Raw genomic sequence first — 21,708 nt, forward strand, 5'->3', positions numbered from 1 at the left:
ACTGCTTTCATTTAAGTATTTTTTGCCTTTGGCTTTTTTGTAGCAACAAAATTAGGAAATTAAATTAAATTGCTTGTCACAAAAAAATTAAAGGGTTATATCTGTTTCCTGACGAACAATGTATGAAATGATAATTAATGATGTTAATGATAATGTATTAAATAAGAACTGGGGCACTTAGTTAATTTATAAGTATTTCATTCTACAAAATATTATTTTATTTTGTTTGTTCATTTTTTGTTCTTCTTTTTATTATATCCTTTTCAATAAAATCTTGTTGATTTATCAAGTATTTCTATATTAATACAAAATGTGCATTCCTCTAAGATTAAATTCCTTTTTTTTTCGTCTACCTCAAAATATAACAAAAAAAAAAATGGAAAACTAAACCTTTTTTAACAGCATTAAATATATTTTGCATATTTTGGATGTTTTTTTTTTTGGGTATTAAGTTATTTCGTTGAAAAATATTTCCTTATGAAGCGTTTTCACTGTTAAGTATTAACTGTAGGATTTAATGGATTTTCTTAAACGTGTGTGCTCTCCATATTTGGGTCACTTTATAAGCGGAAGTTTTTCATTTGCTATCATTTCAACTTTGCCATTTTAACATCCTCCTTTCCATAGAGTTGGCGTTTATTTTGTATATTATAACTTGTATTATGCCTTGTTTTGTTTTTAATTAATTTTATTTGGTAAGTGTGTGTTATTGTGGCTTTTGTTGCGTGTGTGTGTTAGCTAGTACAACAACCATTATTAAATTTTATTGCTTTCCCCCTACACTCACATACACTCAGAAAAAAAAACAACAACAAGAGCTCGGCCTAGGGCAAAACCAAAAACACTCCCAGTAAACGAGCGGGGGATAGAGACAGATAAGGACAGTACATTTTGGAGGGGGGGACTGTTAACCGTTAATTATTGCTATTGTGAATTTTCAGGCACTGAATTGCTCTTCATTTTTTCCCGCACAAAAAAAAGGAGCACACACACTGACAAAAAATAGTAGGCAACAAACAGGAGCAGGAGGCGAATGAGAGCGAGAGAGACCACTCACTGCTGCTGCTGCGTTTTGTTTTTTTTATGCTGCCGCTGCCAAAATCAGGACACGTTGCTAATGCGTAAAACGCTGGCGAAATGGCAAGCAAACAAACAAAAAGAACAAAAAACAACAAGAGCCAGAGGAAAATGCAGGAAAAACGTGGAGAACGAACTAGGACTCAACTCGACGGAGGCGGCGCCCTTGCAACTGCTTGCTGCTCTGCTTGCGACTGCCTGCGACTGCGACTGTGGCTGCTGCTTGCGAGTTTGCGACTGCTGCGACTCCTTTGCTGCGGCTCCTCTGCGGCGGTTCCTCTGCTCCGGCTGTTGCGTCGGGTTATTTCGCCAAATGCGAATGCGTGCGAAGATGAACGAAGACGAGGAGAAGGACAAGGCGGAAGCTGCGGCGGAGGTGCAGGCGGAGCAGAGCGGGCCACATGATTAAAAAGCTAACGGGAACCATCGCAGGGCCTCCGCAGAGAGCGCATGCCGCCCAAAGAGAGATAAAGCTTTTTCAAGCAGTGTTGACCATTTGAAAAAAAGGATGTACTTAGCTTGAAAAACGATCTATGCCCTACCTTTAGGAGTACTTTTTTAAACAGCTAACAGTATGTAAAAAATAAATAAATAGCTAACTGTTAACCACACGCAAGTGACGTAAAAGGCAATATACAAAACCGGAGGCCATTCAATAGCAAACACGCGTACAAACAAAAAGACAAAAAGGACAACCGAAAAAACTGAAACAAAAAAATCGGTTGCTCGTTGAGCAAAGATCGATTGACTAACTACCCTTTGTGAACTGTTGTCTTCTAACCTTTTGCTCAAAGAGCCCTAAAATGATGAAATAACGTACTTAAGGAGGCAATTTCAATTAAATGTTATACCGTTTAAAATTTGCATTGCTTAAACTTTATCGTATTTGTTACCATAATTTGCCAAATTGCCTTATCACTAATTCAAAAAAGAGATTGCCTTAAGTGGCACAATATAAAAAGATCAATTCCCCCAAAGTATGTTAAAATAGATGTGACAAAAACAAGGTATTTTGCCAACACTGAATACCGTTAAGCGAATAATTCAAACACAAAGCTTTTAAAGCTCTGACGTCTGATAAAGCTACAAAAAAAGAAAAAAAAACAAAAAATAACTTATAGAAAAACCGTTAACTATAAAATACAATTTTTTCATTTTTGATAAGAGTTTTTTTTTACTGTGAAAGCCATTTGTTTGGAAATTTAACGAAGAATTCACCGATGTATGACACTCCATCTTTTCACCATATTTTCTCAGCTTTTTGATAAAAAAAACTGATTTTTAAGATGATTTTTTTTTGGGTTTTTGAAGACTTGTAAAACAACAAAATGGTAAAGAGCCCTTTTGTTGTAACTTGGCCATAATTAGACGTATATCCATAAGAAAGACTGTTTTGTACAGCTGGCGACCTATACTACCCATCCACAATCGGTTTAGAAAAAAAATTTTGTTTTGATGCAAAAAACGATTTTTAAAAATAGATTTTTTTAAAAAAAATTTTTGACTAATTTTTGCATTTTTGATACATTATTTTTTGCAAAAATTTGAACGGCTTTAAAAAAACGTTTTTTATATCGAATTTTTTTTCTGGAAATCGATCGGGATGGATTTTATAGGTCGCCAGCTGTACAAAACAGTCACTGTTATGGCTATGCGTCTTATTTTGGCCAAGTTACAACAAAAAGACCCTTTGGAAATGCTTTATTTTCTTATTTCGCCAGAAACCCAAAAAGACCGTTAAAAAATCAGTTTTTGAATAAAAAGCCTGGGAAATAATTGTCAGAAGTTAGAGTGTCATGCATCGTTGGATTCGTCATAAAATTTCCAATCAAATGGCATTTACAGCTAAAATTTTTCCAGGCTTCCAAATTATGGCAAAAAATGATGATGTACCCCCTTATCAAAAATGCGAAAATTGGCCATTTTTGAAAAATCGGCTTTAAAAAAACGTTTTTCATATCGAAACAATTTTTTTTTGTTCTGGAAATCGATCGGGATGGATTTAATAGGTCGCCAGCTGTACAAAACAGTCACTTTTATGGCTATGCGTCTTATTTTGGCCAAGTTACAACAAAAATACCCTTTGGAAATGCTTTATTTTCTTATTTCGCCAGAAACCCAAAAAGACCGTTAAAAAATCAGTTTTTGAATAAAAAGCCTGGGAAATAATTGTCAGAAGTTAGAGTGTCATGGATCGTTGGATTCGTCATAAAATTTCCAATCAAATGGCATTCACAGCTAAAATTTTTCCAGGCTTTCAAATTTGGCAAAAAATGATGATGTACCCCCTTATCAAAAATGCGAAAATTGGCCATTCTTAAAAAATCGGCTTTAAAAAATCGTTTTTCATATCGAAACAATTTTTTTTGTTCTGGAAATCGATCGGGATGGATTTAATAGGTCGCCAGCTGTACAAAACAGTCACTTTTATGGCTATGCGTCTTATTTTGGCCAAGTTACAACAAAAAGACCCTTTGGAAATGCTTTATTTTCTTATTTCGCCAGAAACCCAAAAAGACCGTTAAAAAATCAGTTTTTGAATAAAAAGCCTGGGAAATAATTGTCAGAAGTTAGAGTGTCATGGATCGTTAGATTCGTCATAAAATTTCCAATCAAATGGCATTCACAGCTAAAATTTTTCCAGGCTTTCAAATTTGGCAAAAAATGATGATGTACCCCCTTATCAAAAATGCGAAAATTGGCCATTCTTAAAAAATCGGCTTTAAAAAATCGTTTTTCATATCGAAACAATTTTTTTTGTTCTGGAAATCGATCGGGATGGATTTAATAGGTCGCCAGCTGTACAAAACAGTCACTTTTATGGCTATGCGTCTTATTTTGGCCAAGTTACAACAAAAAGACCCTTTGGAAATGCTTTATTTTCTTATTTCGCCAGAAACCCAAAAAGACCGTTAAAAAATCAGTTTTTGAATAAAAAGCCTGGGAAATAATTGTCAGAAGTTAGAGTGTCATGGATCGTTGGATTCGTCATAAAATTTCCAATCAAATGGCATTCACAGCTAAAATTTTTCCAGGCTTTCAAATTTGGCAAAAAATGATGATGTACCCCCTTATCAAAAATGCGAAAATTGGCCATTCTTAAAAAATCGGCTTTAAAAAATCGTTTTTCATATCGAAACAATTTTTTTTGTTCTGGAAATCGATCGGGATGGATTTAATAGGTCGCCAGCTGTACAAAACAGTCACTTTTATGGCTATGCGTCTTATTTTGGCCAAGTTACAACAAAAAGACCCTTTGGAAATGCTTTCTTTTCTTATTTCGCCAGAAACCCAAAAAGACCGTTAAAAAATCAGTTTTTGAATAAAAAGCCTGGGAATTAATTGTCAGAAGTTAGAGTATCATGCATCGTTGGATTCGTCATAAAATTTCCAATCAAATGGCATTTACAGCTAAAATTGTTCCAGGCTTTCAAATTTTGGCAAAAAATGATGATGTACCCCCTTATCAAAAATGCGAAAATTGGCCATTCTTAAAAAATCGGCTTTAAAAAATCGATTTTTATATCGAAACAATTTTTTTTGTTCCGGAAATCGATCGGGATGGATTTAATAGGTCGCCAGCTGTACAAAACAGTCACTTTTATGGCTATGCGTCTTATTTTGGCCAAGTTACAACAAAAAGACCCTTTGGAAATGCTTTATTTTCTTATTTCGCCAGAAACCCAAAAAGACCGTTAAAAAATCAGTTTTTGAATAAAAAGCCTGGGAAATAATTGTCAGAAGTTAGAGTGTCATGGATCGTTGGATTCGTCATAAAATTTCCAATCAAATGGCATTCACAGCTAAAATTTTTCCAGGCTTTCAAATTTGGCAAAAAATGATGATGTACCCCCTTATCAAAAATGCGAAAATTGGCCATTCTTAAAAAATCGGCTTTAAAAAATCGTTTTTCATATCGAAACAATTTTTTTTTGTTCTGGAAATCGATCGGGATGGATTTAATAGGTCGCCAGCTGTACAAAACAGTCACTTTTATGGCTATGCGTCTTATTTTGGCCAAGTTACAACAAAAAGACCCTTTGGAAATGCTTTATTTTCTTATTTCGCCAGAAACCCAAAAAGACCGTTAAAAAATCAGTTTTTGAATAAAAAGCCTGGGAAATAATTGTCAGAAGTTAGAGTGTCATGGATCGTTAGATTCGTCATAAAATTTCCAATCAAATGGCATTCACAGCTAAAATTTTTCCAGGCTTTCAAATTTGGCAAAAAATGATGATGTACCCCCTTATCAAAAATGCGAAAATTGGCCATTCTTAAAAAATCGGCTTTAAAAAATCGTTTTTCATATCCAAACAATTTTTTTTGTTCTGGAAATCGATCGGGATGGATTTAATAGGTCGCCAGCTGTACAAAACAGTCACTTTTATGGCTATGCGTCTTATTTTGGCCAAGTTACAACAAAAAGACCCTTTGGAAATGCTTTATTTTCTTATTTCGCCAGAAACCCAAAAATACCGTTTAAAAATCAGTTTTTGAAAAAAAAGCCTGGGAAATAATTGTCAGAAGTTAGAGTGTCATGCATCGTTGGATTGGTCATAAAATTTCCAATCAAATGGCATTTACAGCTAAAAGTTTTCCAGGCTTTAAAATTTTGGCAAAAAATGATGATGTACCCCCTTATCAAAAATGCGAAAATTGGCCATTCTTAAAAAATCGGCTTTAAAAAATCGTTTTTCATATCGAAACAATTTTTTTTGTTCTGGAAATCGATCGGGATGGATTTAATAGGTCGCCAGCTGTACAAAACAGTCACTTTTATGGCTATGCGTCTTATTTTGGCCAAGTTACAACAAAAAGACCCTTTGGAAATGCTTTCTTTTCTTATTTCGCCAGAAACCCAAAAAGACCGTTAAAAAATCAGTTTTTGAATAAAAAGCCTGGGAATTAATTGTCAGAAGTTAGAGTATCATGCATCGTTGGATTCGTCATAAAATTTCCAATCAAATGGCATTTACAGCTAAAATTGTTCCAGGCTTTCAAATTTTGGCAAAAAATGATGATGTACCCCCTTATCAAAAATGCGAAAATTGGCCATTCTTAAAAAATCGGCTTTAAAAAATCGATTTTTATATCGAAACAATTTTTTTTGTTCCGGAAATCGATCGGGATGGATTTAATAGGTCGCCAGCTGTACAAAACAGTCACTTTTATGGCTATGCGTCTTATTTTGGCCAAGTTACAACAAAAAGACCCTTTGGAAATGCTTTATTTTCTTATTTCGCCAGAAACCCAAAAAGACCGTTAAAAAATCAGTTTTTGAATAAAAAGCCTGGGAAATAATTGTCAGAAGTTAGAGTGTCATGGATCGTTGGATTCGTCATAAAATTTCCAATCAAATGGCATTCACAGCTAAAATTTTTCCAGGCTTTCAAATTTGGCAAAAAATGATGATGTACCCCCTTATCAAAAATGCGAAAATTGGCCATTCTTAAAAAATCGGCTTTAAAAAATCGTTTTTCATATCGAAACAATTTTTTTTGTTCTGGAAATCGATCGGGATGGATTTAATAGGTCGCCAGCTGTACAAAACAGTCACTTTTATGGCTATGCGTCTTATTTTGGCCAAGGTTCAACAAAAAGACCCTTTGGAAATGCTTTATTTTCTTATTTCGCCAGAAACCCAAAAAGACCGTTAAAAAATCAGTTTTTGAATAAAAAGCCTGGGAAATAATAGCATTCACAGCTAAAATTTTTCCAGGCTTTCAAATTTGGCAAAAAATGATGATGTACCCCCTTATCAAAAATGCGAAAATTGGCCATTCTTAAAAAATCGGCTTTAAAAAATCGTTTTTCATATCGAAACAATTTTTTTTGTTCTGGAAATCGATCGGGATGGATTTAATAGGTCGCCAGCTGTACAAAACAGTCACTTTTATGGCTATGCGTCTTATTTTGGCCAAGTTACAACAAAAAGACCCTTTGGAAATGCTTTATTTTCTTATTTCGCCAGAAACCCAAAAATACCGTTTAAAAATCAGTTTTTGAAAAAAAAGCCTGGGAAATAATTGTCAGAAGTTAGAGTGTCATGCATCGTTGGATTGGTCATAAAATTTCCAATCAAATGGCATTTACAGCTAAAAGTTTTCCAGGCTTTCAAATTTTGGCAAAAAATGATGATGTACCCCCTTATCAAAAATGCGAAAATTGGCCATTCTTAAAAAATCGGCTTTAAAAAATCGTTTTTCATATCGAAACAATTTTTTTTGTTCTGGAAATCGATCGGGATGGATTTAATAGGTCGCCAGCTGTACAAAACAGTCACTTTTATGGCTATGCGTCTTATTTTGGCCAAGTTACAACAAAAAGACCCTTTGGAAATGCTTTCTTTTCTTATTTCGCCAGAAACCCAAAAAGACCGTTAAAAAATCAGTTTTTGAATAAAAAGCCTGGGAATTAATTGTCAGAAGTTAGAGTATCATGCATCGTTGGATTCGTCATAAAATTTCCAATCAAATGGCATTTACAGCTAAAATTGTTCCAGGCTTTCAAATTTTGGCAAAAAATGATGATGTACCCCCTTATCAAAAATGCGAAAATTGGCCATTCTTAAAAAATCGGCTTTAAAAAATCGATTTTTATATCGAAACAATTTTTTTTGTTCCGGAAATCGATCGGGATGGATTTAATAGGTCGCCAGCTGTACAAAACAGTCACTTTTATGGCTATGCGTCTTATTTTGGCCAAGTTACAACAAAAAGACCCTTTGGAAATGCTTTATTTTCTTATTTCGCCAGAAACCCAAAAAGACCGTTAAAAAATCAGTTTTTGAATAAAAAGCCTGGGAAATAATTGTCAGAAGTTAGAGTGTCATGGATCGTTGGATTCGTCATAAAATTTCCAATCAAATGGCATTCACAGCTAAAATTTTTCCAGGCTTTCAAATTTGGCAAAAAATGATGATGTACCCCCTTATCAAAAATGCGAAAATTGGCCATTCTTAAAAAATCGGCTTTAAAAAATCGTTTTTCATATCGAAACAATTTTTTTTGTTCTGGAAATCGATCGGGATGGATTTAATAGGTCGCCAGCTGTACAAAACAGTCACTTTTATGGCTATGCGTCTTATTTTGGCCAAGGTTCAACAAAAAGACCCTTTGGAAATGCTTTATTTTCTTATTTCGCCAGAAACCCAAAAAGACCGTTAAAAAATCAGTTTTTGAATAAAAAGCCTGGGAAATAATAGCATTCACAGCTAAAATTTTTCCAGGCTTTCAAATTTGGCAAAAAATGATGATGTACCCCCTTATCAAAAATGCGAAAATTGGCCATTCTTAAAAAATCGGCTTTAAAAAATCGTTTTTCATATCGAAACAATTTTTTTTGTTCTGGAAATCGATCGGGATGGATTTAATAGGTCGCCAGCTGTACAAAACAGTCACTTTTATGGCTATGCGTCTTATTTTGGCCAAGTTACAACAAAAAGACCCTTTGGAAATGCTTTATTTTCTTATTTCGCCAGAAACCCAAAAATACCGTTTAAAAATCAGTTTTTGAAAAAAAAGCCTGGGAAATAATTGTCAGAAGTTAGAGTGTCATGCATCGTTGGATTGGTCATAAAATTTCCAATCAAATGGCATTTACAGCTAAAAGTTTTCCAGGCTTTCAAATTTTGGCAAAAAATTATGATGTACCCCCTTATCAAAAATGCGAAAATTGGCCATTTTTGAAAAATCGGCTTAAAAAAAAATCGTTTTTCATATCGAAACAATTTTTTTTGTTCTGGAAATCGATCGGGATGGATTGAATAGGTCGCCAGCTGTACAAAACAGTCACTTTTATGGCTTTGCGTCTTTTTTGGCCAAGTTACAACAAAAAGAACCCTTTGGAAATGCTTTATTTTCTTATTTCGCCAGAAACCCAAAAAGACCGTTAAAAAATCAGTTTTTGAATAAAAAGCCTGGGAAATAATTGTCAGAAGTTAGAGTGTCATGCATCGTTGGATTCGTCATAAAATTTCCAATCAAATGGCATTCACAGCTAAAATTTTTCCAGGCTTTCAAATTTTGGTAAAAAATGATGATGTACCCCCTTATCAAAAATGCGAAAATTGGCCATTTTTGAAAAATCGGCTTAAAAAAAAATCGTTTTTCATATCGAAACAATTTTTTTTTGTTCTGGAAATCGATCGGGATGGATTTAATAGGTCGCCAGCTGTACAAAACAGTCACTTTTATGGCTATGCGTCTTATTTTGGCCAAGTTACAACAAAAAGACCCTTTGGAAATGCTTTATTTTCTTATTTCGCCAGAAACCCAAAAAGACCGTTAAAAAATCAGTTTTTGAATAAAAAGCCTGGGAAATAATTGTCAGAAGTTAGAGTGTCATGGATCGTTAGATTCGTCATAAAATTTCCAATCAAATGGCATTCACAGCTAAAATTTTTCCAGGCTTTCAAATTTGGCAAAAAATGATGATGTACCCCCTTATCAAAAATGCGAAAATTGGCCATTCTTAAAAAATCGGCTTTAAAAATCGTTTTTCATATCGAAACAATTTTTTTTTGTTCTGGAAATCGATCGGGATGGATTTAATAGGTCGCCAGCTGTACAAAACAGTCACTTTTATGGCTATGCGTCTTATTTTGGCCAAGTTACAACAAAAAGACCCTTTGGAAATGCTTTATTTTCTTATTTCGCCAGAAACCCAAAAATACCGTTTAAAAATCAGTTTTTGAAAAAAAAGCCTGGGAAATAATTGTCAGAAGTTAGAGTGTCATGCATCGTTGGATTGGTCATAAAATTTCCAATCAAATGGCATTTACAGCTAAAAGTTTTCCAGGCTTTCAAATTTTGGCAAAAAATGATGATGTACCCCCTTATCAAAAATGCGAAAATTGGCTATTTTCAAGAAAACGGCTTTAAAAAATCGATTTTTATATCGAAACAATTTTTTTTGTTTTGGAAATCGATCGGGATGGATTTAATAGGTCGCCAGCTGTACAAAACAGTCACTTTTATGGCTATGCGTCTTATTTTGGCCAAGATACAACAAAAAGACCCTTTGGAAATGCTTTATTTTCTTATTTCGCCAGAAACCCAAAAAGACCGTTAAAAAATCAGTTTTTGAATAAAAAGCCTGGGAATTAATTGTCAGAAGTTAGAGTATCATGCATCGTTGGATTCGTCATAAAATTTCCAATCAAATGGCATTTACAGCTAAAATTGTTCCAGGCTTTCAAATTTTGGCAAAAAATGATGATGTACCCCCTTATCAAAAATGCGAAAATTGGCCATTCTTAAAAAATCGGCTTTAAAAAATCGATTTTTATATCGAAACAATTTTTTTTGTTCCGGAAATCGATCGGGATGGATTTAATAGGTCGCCAGCTGTACAAAACAGTCAATCAAATGGCATTTACAGCTAAAATTGTTCCAGGCTTTCAAATTTTGGCAAAAAATGATGATGTACCCCCTTATCAAAAATGCGAAAATTGGCCATTTTTGAAAAATCGGCTTTAAAAAATCGTTTTTCATATCGAAACAATTTTTTTTTGTTCTGGAAATCGATCGGGATGGATTTAATAGGTCGCCAGCTGTACAAAACAGTCACTTTTATGGCTATGCGTCTTATTTTGGCCAAGTTACAACAAAAATACCCTTTGGAAATGCTTTATTTTCTTATTTCGCCAGAAACCCAAAAAGACCGTTAAAAAATCAGTTTTTGAATAAAAAGCCTGGGAAATAATTGTCAGAAGTTAGAGTGTCATGGATCGTTGGATTCGTCATAAAATTTCCAATCAAATGGCATTCACAGCTAAAATTTTTCCAGGCTTTCAAATTTGGCAAAAAATGATGATGTACCCCCTTATCAAAAATGCGAAAATTGGCCATTCTTAAAAAATCGGCTTTAAAAAATCGTTTTTCATATCGAAACAATTTTTTTTGTTCTGGAAATCGATCGTTTTTCATATCGAAACAATTTTTTTTGTTCTGGAAATCGATCGGGATGGATTTAATAGGTCGCCAGCTGTACAAAACAGTCACTTTTATGGCTATGCGTCTTATTTTGGCCAAGTTACAACAAAAATACCCTTTGGAAATGCTTTATTTTCTTATTTCGCCAGAAACCCAAAAAGACCGTTAAAAAATCAGTTTTGAATAAAAAGCCTGGGAATTAATTGTCAGAAGTTAGAGTATCATGCATCGTTGGATTCGTCATAAAATTTCCAATCAAATGGCATTTACAGCTAAAATTGTTCCAGGCTTTCAAATTTTGGCAAAAATGATGATGTACCCCCTTATCAAAAATGCGAAAATTGGCCATTCTTAAAAAATCGGCTTTAAAAAATCGTTTTTCATATCGAAACAATTTTTTTTGTCCTGGAAATCGATCGGGATGGATTTAATAGGTCGCCAGCTGTACAAAACAGTCACTTTTATGGCTATGCGTTTTATTTTGGCCAAGTTACAACAAAAAGACCCTTTGGAAATGCTTTATTTTCTTATTTCGCCAGAAACCCAAAAAGACCGTTAAAAAATCAGTTTTTGAATAAAAAGCCTGGGAAATAATTGTCAGAAGTTAGAGTGTCATGCATCGTTGGATTCGTCATAAAGTTTCCAATCAAATGGCATTCACAGCTAAAATTTTTCCAGGCTTTCAAATTTTGGCAAAAAATTATGATGTACCCCCTTATCAAAAAATGCGAAAATTGGCCATTTTTGAAAAATCGGCTTAAAAAAAATCGTTTTTCATATCGAAACAACAATTTTTTTTTGTTCTGGAAATCGATCGGGATGGATTGAATAGGTCGCCAGCTGTACAAAACAGTCACTTTTATGGCTATGCGTCTTATTTTGGCCAAGTTACAACAAAAAGACCCTTTGGAAATGCTTTATTTTCTTATTTCGCCAGAAACCCAAAAAGACCGTTAAAAAATCAGTTTTTGAATAAAAAGCCTGGGAAATAATTGTCAGAAGTTAGAGTGTCATGCATCGTTGGATTCGTCATAAAATTTCCAATCAAATGGCATTCACAGCTAAAATTTTTCCAGGCTTTCAAATTTTGGTAAAAAATGATGATGTACCCCCTTATCAAAAATGCGAAAATTGGCCATTTTTGAAAAATCGGCTTAAAAAAAATCGTTTTTCATATCGAAACAATTTTTTTTGTTCTGGAAATCGATCGGGATGGATTGAATAGGTCGCCAGCTGTACAAAACAGTCACTTTTATGGCTATGCGTCTTATTTTGGCCAAGTTACAACAAAAAGACCCTTTGGAAATGCTTTATTTTCTTATTTCGCCAGAAACCCAAAAAGACCGTTAAAAAATCAGTTTTTGAATAAAAAGCCTGGGAAATAATTGTCAGAAGTTAGAGTATCATGCATCGTTGGATTCGTCATAAAATTTCCAATCAAATGGCATTTACAGCTAAAATTGTTCCAGGCTTTCAAATTTTGGCAAAAAATGATGATGTACCCCCTTATCAAAAATGCGAAAATTGGCCATTCTTAAAAAATCGGCTTTAAAAAATCGATTTTTATATCGAAACAATTTTTTTTGTTCCGGAAATCGATCGGGATGGATTTAATAGGTCGCCAGCTGTACAAAACAGTCAATCAAATGGCATTTACAGCTAAAATTGTTCCAGGCTTTCAAATTTTGGCAAAAAATGATGATGTACCCCCTTATCAAAAATGCGAAAATTGGCCATTTTTGAAAAATCGGCTTTAAAAAATCGTTTTTTCATATCGAAACAATTTTTTTTTGTCCTGGAAATCGATCGGGATGGATTTAATAGGTCGCCAGCTGCACAAAACAGTCACTTTTATGGCTATGCGTCTTATTTTGGCCAAGTTACAACAAAAATACCCTTTGGAAATGCTTTATTTTCTTATTTCGCCAGAAACCCAAAAAGACCGTTAAAAAATCAGTTTTTGAATAAAAAGCCTGGGAAATAATTGTCAGAAGTTAGAGTGTCATGGATCGTTGGATTCGTCATAAAATTTCCAATCAAATGGCATTCACAGCTAAAATTTTTCCAGGCTTTCAAATTTGGCAAAAAATGATGATGTACCCCCTTATCAAAAATGCGAAAATTGGCCATTCTTAAAAAATCGGCTTTAAAAAATCGTTTTTCATATCGAAACAATTTTTTTTGTTCTGGAAATCGATCGGGATGGATTTAATAGGTCGCCAGCTGTACAAAACAGTCACTTTTATGGCTATGCGTCTTTTTTTGGCCAAGTTACAACAAAAAGACCCTTTGGAAATGCTTTATTTTCTTATTTCGCCAGAAACCCAAAAAGACCGTTAAAAAATCAGTTTTTGAATAAAAAGCCTGGGAAATAATTGTCAGAAGTTAGAGTGTCATGCATCGTTGGATTCGTCATAAAATTTCCAACCAAATGGCATTCACAGCTAAAATTTTTCCAGGCTTTCAAATTTTGGCAAAAAATTATGATGTACCCCCTTATCAAAAATGCGAAAATTGGCCATTTTTGAAAAATCGGCTTAAAAAAAATCGTTTTTCATATCGAAACAATTTTTTTTGTTCTGGAAATCGATCGGGATGGATTGAATAGGTCGCCAGCTGTACAAAACAGTCACTTTTATGGCTATGCGTCTTATTTTGGCCAAGTTACAACAAAAAGACCCTTTGGAAATGCTTTATTTTCTTATTTCGCCAGAAACCCAAAAAGACCGTTAAAAAATCAGTTTTTGAATAAAAAGCCTGGGAAATAATTGTCAGAAGTTAGAGTATCATGCATCGTTGGATTCGTCATAAAATTTCCAATCAAATGGCATTTACAGCTAAAATTGTTCCAGGCTTTCAAATTTTGGCAAAAATGCGAAAATTGGCCATTCTTAAAAAATCGGCTTTAAAAAATCGATTTTTATATCGAAACAATTTTTTTTGTTCCGGAAATCGATCGGGATGGATTTAATAGGTCGCCAGCTGTACAAAACAGTCAATCAAATGGCATTTACAGCTAAAATTGTTCCAGGCTTTCAAATTTTGGCAAAAAATGATGATGTACCCCCTTATCAAAAATGCGAAAATTGGCCATTTTTGAAAAATCGGCTTTAAAAAATCGTTTTTCATATCGAAACAATTTTTTTTTGTCCTGGAAATCGATCGGGATGGATTAAATAGGTCGCCAGCTGCACAAAACAGTCACTTTTATGGCTATGCGTCTTATTTTGGCCAAGTTACAACAAAAATACCCTTTGGAAATGCTTTATTTTCTTATTTCGCCAGAAACCCAAAAAGACCGTTAAAAAATCAGTTTTTGAATAAAAAGCCTGGGAAATAATTGTCAGAAGTTAGAGTGTCATGGATCGTTGGATTCGTCATAAAATTTCCAATCAAATGGCATTCACAGCTAAAATTTTTCCAGGCTTTCAAATTTGGCAAAAAATGATGATGTACCCCCTTATCAAAAATGCGAAAATTGGCCATTCTTAAAAAATCGGCTTTAAAAAATCGTTTTTCATATCGAAACAATTTTTTTTGTTCTGGAAATCGATCGGGATGGATTTAATAGGTCGCCAGCTGTACAAAACAGTCACTTTTATGGCTATGCGTCTTTTTTTGGCCAAGTTACAACAAAAAGACCCTTTGGAAATGCTTTATTTTCTTATTTCGCCAGAAACCCAAAAAGACCGTTAAAAAATCAGTTTTTGAATAAAAAGCCTGGGAAATAATTGTCAGAAGTTAGAGTGTCATGCATCGTTGGATTCGTCATAAAATTTCCAACCAAATGGCATTCACAGCTAAAATTTTTCCAGGCTTTCAAATTTTGGCAAAAAATTATGATGTACCCCCTTATCAAAAATGCGAAAATTGGCCATTTTTGAAAAATCGGCTTAAAAAAAATCGTTTTTCATATCGAAACAATTTTTTTTGTTCTGGAAATCGATCGGGATGGATTGAATAGGTCGCCAGCTGTACAAAACAGTCACTTTTATGGCTATGCGTCTTATTTTGGCCAAGTTACAACAAAAAGACCCTTTGGAAATGCTTTATTTTCTTATTTCGCCAGAAACCCAAAAAGACCGTTAAAAAATCAGTTTTTGAATAAAAAGCCTGGGAAATAATTGTCAGAAGTTAGAGTATCATGCATCGTTGGATTCGTCATAAAATTTCCAATCAAATGGCATTTACAGCTAAAATTGTTCCAGGCTTTCAAATTTTGGCAAAAATGCGAAAATTGGCCATTCTTAAAAAATCGGCTTTAAAAAATCGATTTTTATATCGAAACAATTTTTTTTGTTCCGGAAATCGATCGGGATGGATTTAATAGGTCGCCAGCTGTACAAAACAGTCAATCAAATGGCATTTACAGCTAAAATTGTTCCAGGCTTTCAAATTTTGGCAAAAAATGATGATGTACCCCCTTATCAAAAATGCGAAAATTGGCCATTTTTGAAAAATCGGCTTTAAAAAATCGTTTTTCATATCGAAACAATTTTTTTTTGTCCTGGAAATCGATCGGGATGGATTAAATAGGTCGCCAGCTGCACAAAACAGTCACTTTTATGGCTATGCGTCTTATTTTGGCCAAGTTACAACAAAAATACCCTTTGGAAATGCTTTATTTTCTTATTTCGCCAGAAACCCAAAAAGACCGTTAAAAAATCAGTTTTTGAATAAAAAGCCTGGGAAATAATTGTCAGAAGTTAGAGTGTCATGGATCGTTGGATTCGTCATAAAATTTCCAATCAAATGGCATTCACAGCTAAAATTTTTCCAGGCTTTCAAATTTGGCAAAAAATGATGATGTACCCCCTTATCAAAAATGCGAAAATTGGCCATTCTTAAAAAATCGGCTTTAAAAAATCGTTTTTCATATCGAAACAATTTTTTTTGTTCTGGAAATCGATCGGGATGGATTTAATAGGTCGCCAGCTGTACAAAACAGTCACTTTTATGGCTATGCGTTTTATTTTGGCCAAGTTACAACAAAAAGACCCTTTGGAAATGCTTTATTTTCTTATTTCGCCAGAAACCCAAAAAGACCGTTAAAAAATCAGTTTTTGAATAAAAAGCCTGGGAAATAATTGTCAGAAGTTAGAGTGTCATGCATCGTTGGATTCGTCATAAAGTTTCCAATCAAATGGCATTCACAGCTAAAATTTTTCCAGGCTTTCAAATTTTGGCAAAAAATTATGATGTACCCCCTTATCAAAAATGCGAAAATTGGCCATTTTTGAAAAATCGGCTTAAAAAAAAAATCGTTTTTCATATCGAAACAATTTTTTTTGTTCTGGAAATCGATCGGGATGGATTGAATAGGTCGCCAGCTGTACAAAACAGTCACTTTTATGGCTATGCGTCTTATTTTGGCCAAGTTACAACAAAAAGACCCTTTGGAAATGCTTTATTTTCTTATTTCGCCAGAAACCCAAAAAGACCGTTAAAAAATCAGTTTTTGAATAAATAATTGTCAGAAGTTAGAGTGTCATGCATCGTTGGATTCGTCATAAAATTTCCAATCAAATGGCATTCACAGCTAAAATTTTTCCAGGCTTTCAAATTTTGGTAAAAAATTATGATGTACCCCCTTATCAAAAATGCGAAAATTGGCCATTTTTGAAAAATCGGCTTTAAAAAATTGTTTTTCATATCGAAACAATTTTTTTTGTTCTGGAAATCGATCGGGATGGATTAAATAGATCGCCAGCTGAACAAAACAGTCACTGTTATAACTATGCGTCTTGTTTATGCCAAGTTACAACAAAAAGACCCTTTGGAAATGCTTTATTTTCTTATTTCGCCAGAAACCTAAAAACACCGTTAAAAAATCAGTTTTTGAATAAAAAGCCTGGGAAATAATTGTCAGAACTTAGAGTATCATGCATCGTTGGATTCGTCATACAATTTCCAATCAAATGGCATTTACAGCTAAAATTGTTCCAGGCTTTCAAATTTTGGCAAAAAATGATGATGTACCCCCTTATCAAAAATGCGAAAATTGGCTATTTTCAAGAAAACGGCTTTAAAAAATCGATTTTTATATCGAAACAATTTTTTTTGTTCTGGAAATCGATCGGGATGGATTAAATAGATCGCCAGCTGTACAAAACAGTCACTTTTATGGCTATGCGTCTTATTTTGGCCAAGTTACAACAAAAAGACCCTTTGGAAATGCTTTATTTTCTTATTTCGCCAGAAACCCAAAAAGACCGTTAAAAAATCAGTTTTTGAATAAAAAGCCTGGGAAATAATTGTCAGAAGTTAGAGTATCATGCATCGTTGGATTCGTCATAAAATTTCCAATCAAATGGCATTCACAGCTAAAATTTTTCCAGGCTTTCAAATTTTGGCAAAAAATGATGATGTACCCCCTTATCAAAAATGCGAAAATTGGCCATTCTTAAAAAATCGGCTTTGAAAAATCGTTTTTCATATCGAAACAATTTTTTTTGTTCTGGAAATCGATCGAAATGGATTTAATAGGTCGCCAGCTGTACAAAACAGTCACTTTAATGGCTATGCGTCTTATTTTGGCCAAGTTACAACAAAAAGACCCTTTGGAAATGCTTTATTTTCTTATTTCGCCAGAAACCCAAAAAGACCGTTAAAAAATCAGTTTTTGAATAAAAAGCCTGGGAAATAATTGTCAGAAGTTAGAGTATCATGCATCGTTGGATTCGTCATAAAGTTTCCAATCAAATGGCATTCACAGCTAAAATTTTTCCAGGCTTTCAAATTTTGGCAAAAAATGATGATGTACCCCCTTATCAAAAATGCGAAAATTGTCCATTTTTAAAAAATCGGCTTTAAAAAATCGTTTTTCATATCGAAACAAATTTTTTTTGTTCTGAAAATCGATCGGAAATAGGTCGCCAGCTGTACAAAACAGTCAATTTTCGAATTTTTGATAAGGGGGTACATCATCAATTCATCAACTGAAAAGTTTTTAACTGTAAATGCCGTTCGATTGGCAATTTAATGACGAATTCACCGATGTATGGCATTCCAACATTTGACCAACACATTCTAGCATTAATATACAACAAAAAAAGTTTTTAAAAATGTTTTTTTCGGCTTTTGGGGTTTTGTAAAAAAAGGCACGTTAATTAAGAGTCTTTTTGTTTTAACCGAAAAAAAACACGGCGCACCGCTAGTCTCTCACTGTTTTTTCAGCAAACGACCCAAACTATCGATACCCGGAGGATTTGGAAATTGGGCTAAGTCCTTATTCTAATTCGGGTGAAATTGACCACGTCGAATCGATTTTTCATAATTGCCATCTTTCTAGTATTTTATGCGTATTTATTAATGTTTGTTTTCACTTTTATCTTTAATTTTATATCTCCGCATTTGTGTGTGTTATTTTAGGGGGCACGTTGGCTAGACCCAAAGTCAGATAACGGCCGTATCAGCAGAGATAAGCCCCGAAAACGTTGGCCATAAATTATTAATTTGAACAAAATGCCAAATTGTATAATCCCGAAATTGAATGCTGAACTGTGTCATTTTAAAAACCTAATTTCTGCTATCTGCAGGGCGATCCGTGCGAATATCAGAAACTATTCGATTCTCAGCACTTGCAGAAGTTTGTTTTTGTCGCACACGCACTCGACGACTCACGCAATAAGGTTAATTATAGTTCAGACATGTGTGCACATCCTAATATAAATACATTATCACAGGGAGAGAAAAATAATTCCAATTCATCTCTTTTAATGAATATACATTTTTACCCTTTTTTTATAATTAATAAGTAATTGAGAATCATCAACTGTTATAAGACTGCAATATTAAAAATAAGAAAAAAAAAAATTATTTGTGCTTATATATGAAGATAATAAATTAAAAAAACATTTTTTATAAATATAAGAATATAATAGTATATAAGTAATTACTATATCATATATTAAGTAGCATTTTATATTTGTGTGGACTTTTAATATTAATATTGCTAATATTGCATTTTATTTTAAAATCAAGAACATTTAAAAAAGATTTTTTAAGTGTATGCAAAATCTTAGCATGAATATAAACGATCTCTCTGAGAATTGTGCTCAATTATTTCGCAGCGGCAAATTCAATTCATCCTCTCAACACCCTTTTGTTTATCAGCTTACGCTTTTTACTCGCTCTAAAATAGTTTGTTGAATTTGTTTGCAGTTGATAGAAAATTGAACAGACTGTTCCCGAATTTTCCAAATCAAAATCTCAAGCCGCTCTTATCGCACCTTTTTTGGTTTGACGCCTCGTCGTCGGTGACCTTGGGAAATCTGATAAACATAAAAACCCAACAACCGAAACCGAAACTGAAACTGAAAACGTTAACAGAACCAAACAAAGTCTGAGTTTGGAATCAAAAAACAGACAACAGCATATGGCATGTGTATACGGGGAGTGCTTGTGTATTTGTGTAGAACTCGTTTTTTAAAATGCGTCGTGCGTTTATTGGCGCTTCTTATACAAATATATTAAAAAGGCATAAATTCAAAAACTGTAGTCTTTAGCTCTAAATACAAATTAAATACGTACAAAATGCTTAACTTAAATATAGCAAGAGAAAAACACTGTGCCCAAATAAAAACAGCTAATAAAATAAATGGAACATGTGCTTAGTTTGGGTTAAATAATAACAAAACTCAGAAAAAAAAATGTAGGCTGCGTTTGGACGTGACATTCATTCAATATCAGATCCATTACGAAATAAAAAGTATTAGTTAACTGTGGACCTGCTTTTAGAAGACCAATTTACAACTTATTAATATCAAATCTTTGTATAAAATAAAATAACAAATGAACAAAAAAAAAATAAAGTTTGTTTGTCTTGATATTCACATTTTTATGATCGTTGATGCACTGTTTAAATACTTTTAAGTATAAGATATATTTTAAAATGAGAACTCAAATTCAGATAAAATATCTGATATTTAAAATATTAGATAAAAGATAAGATCCAATTTGGAAAATGCAATTGTCTGCTAGGATCTCATTTGGTTTTCACTGATTTTAAAATTAAAATAATAGTTATTATCTTAAAATCAAAACTTTGTTCTGCGGTCCTTATGATTGCTTTCTTTTTAGTTGGCTTTCCAAGTGTGTCCTCCAGTGCAGTGACTGATTACAGGTGATGGCTGATTGGTCGATGGGTCACCTCCAAAGATTTGGAGTTTACTCCCTGTCGACGCCGTTCGATGACTCCTTACCGGAGGTCTTACACTGTACGCAATAGCGATAGGATACCGGCTCTGGGGGCTTGTTAACCCCTATGTTGACCTGGGTGGCCGATGCCGCCGCTCCGCCCACCGAATCAAAGGGATTGGGCTTACTGTCCACGGGACTGATGGGGAAGTGCTGCCAGTGGGGGCAGGGCATCTGCTTGGGCGGATGGATGGGGAACGGCATTTTCGCTGTCCTCTGAAACTGGATCTCTGTGGCTATAGGCTGTATCTCTAGTCTCGATCCGCTTCTGTATCTGAATCTGTATCTCTATATGTATTTGTATCTGTATCTGTATCTGTATCTGTATCTGTATCTGCAACTGCAACCGGAGTTTGCCTGCCGCACTGCTCGAAGTCTCGATGCAAACTGTGCGGATTGCTAGAAGCGACGCCGCAACGTCAACGACCAAAACAAAAAACAAAAACAAGCCAAGCACAAAGAGTAGAACCTTCTCAGAGGACAGACTCGACTAGAAAATACCCTGCGCTTTACCTGGTTGAAGGTATATCAATCTTCAATCTTCAACCCAATTACATCTTAAAAATTATATTTTCGATAATCGGATTGCTATAGAATATACTTTTATTTTATTTGTTCATTTTTAAGAAAGTTTCAAGTATTTTAAGGTTTATAAATGTTTCAGCGAGTACTCAGACAATTATTTGGAAAAGAAGATATTTTAAATAAGACTTAAAGGCTTATAACTGTTTATAATGAGCAAAACTTAATTTGCTCTGCAATAAAAGTAATGATTTTAAATATGTACATCTCTCAAAAGGTAAAAATTTCTTTACCGAAAGGTTAACGCAATTCTAGTTAAATTAAAAACAATTTTATTTGCATTACAAAGGTAAAAGTCTCGAACTCAAATAAAGTTACATTTTATTTCAGTCTTAATTACCATTCCTGAGTAAAAAAATGTGCATCCTCGTAAATAAATAGTAAACCAATTCGATGGGTCTTTCCACTTTATTTTTAGAATGATATATTTTAAATTGTTTGAACTATTTGGGTGGGCAAATACTGGTTGACAAACCTTTGTCCGACCACTTGTGTGAATTTTTTAAAAACCTAGGGTATGACAACAACTTTAAAGTACAACAAAAGTTTCATCCACGGCATTGCCATGCAGCACACACACACACTCACATAGATACACACTCTCGCACACACACACTCTCAGCTGGTCTGGCGGGCTCGTCTAGTCAACAAAGAAAAGCAACAAATATAAGGAGCGAAAGAGAGAGAGAGAGAGAACGACCGGTCTCATACACATAGAGAACAAGTTTTGAGTTCTGTTTTTTAGATTTCGAATAAACTCATTAAATAACTAAGCGTCCTTGTACTTAATAGTTTTTTTTGTGTGTTAACTGCACAAGTAAAGCTGTACTTTCTCTTATTATATCTTAAAAACTTTTAATGCAACAAAAAAAATGTAAAATGATATTCAACAAGTTTATTTTTATAAGAGATCCGA

The 21,708-nt window shown here is 33.9% G+C and overlaps 1 protein-coding gene across 1 annotated transcript; it reads right to left on the bottom strand.

The window, feature by feature from the left end:
• Positions 1-19,390: 19,390 nt before the first annotated feature.
• Positions 19,391-20,607, bottom strand: LOC128264580 (uncharacterized). Its single transcript, XM_053000136.1, has one exon. The coding sequence runs from the start codon at positions 20,412-20,414 to the stop codon at positions 20,181-20,183; it is 234 nt and encodes a 77-aa protein (XP_052856096.1). The 5' UTR covers positions 20,415-20,607; the 3' UTR covers positions 19,391-20,180.
• Between the last annotated feature and the right edge of the window lie 1,101 nt (positions 20,608-21,708).

The sequence above is a fragment of the Drosophila gunungcola genome, unplaced genomic scaffold (assembly GCF_025200985.1).
Source record: "Drosophila gunungcola strain Sukarami unplaced genomic scaffold, Dgunungcola_SK_2 000074F, whole genome shotgun sequence".
Lineage (NCBI taxonomy): Eukaryota > Metazoa > Arthropoda > Insecta > Diptera > Drosophilidae > Drosophila > Drosophila gunungcola.

Excerpts from the sequence above, each read along its gene's own strand:
- LOC128264580 (XM_053000136.1), bottom strand. The coding sequence starts at position 20,414 with ATGCCGTTCCCCATCCATCCGCCCAAGCAGATGCCCTGCCCCCACTGG.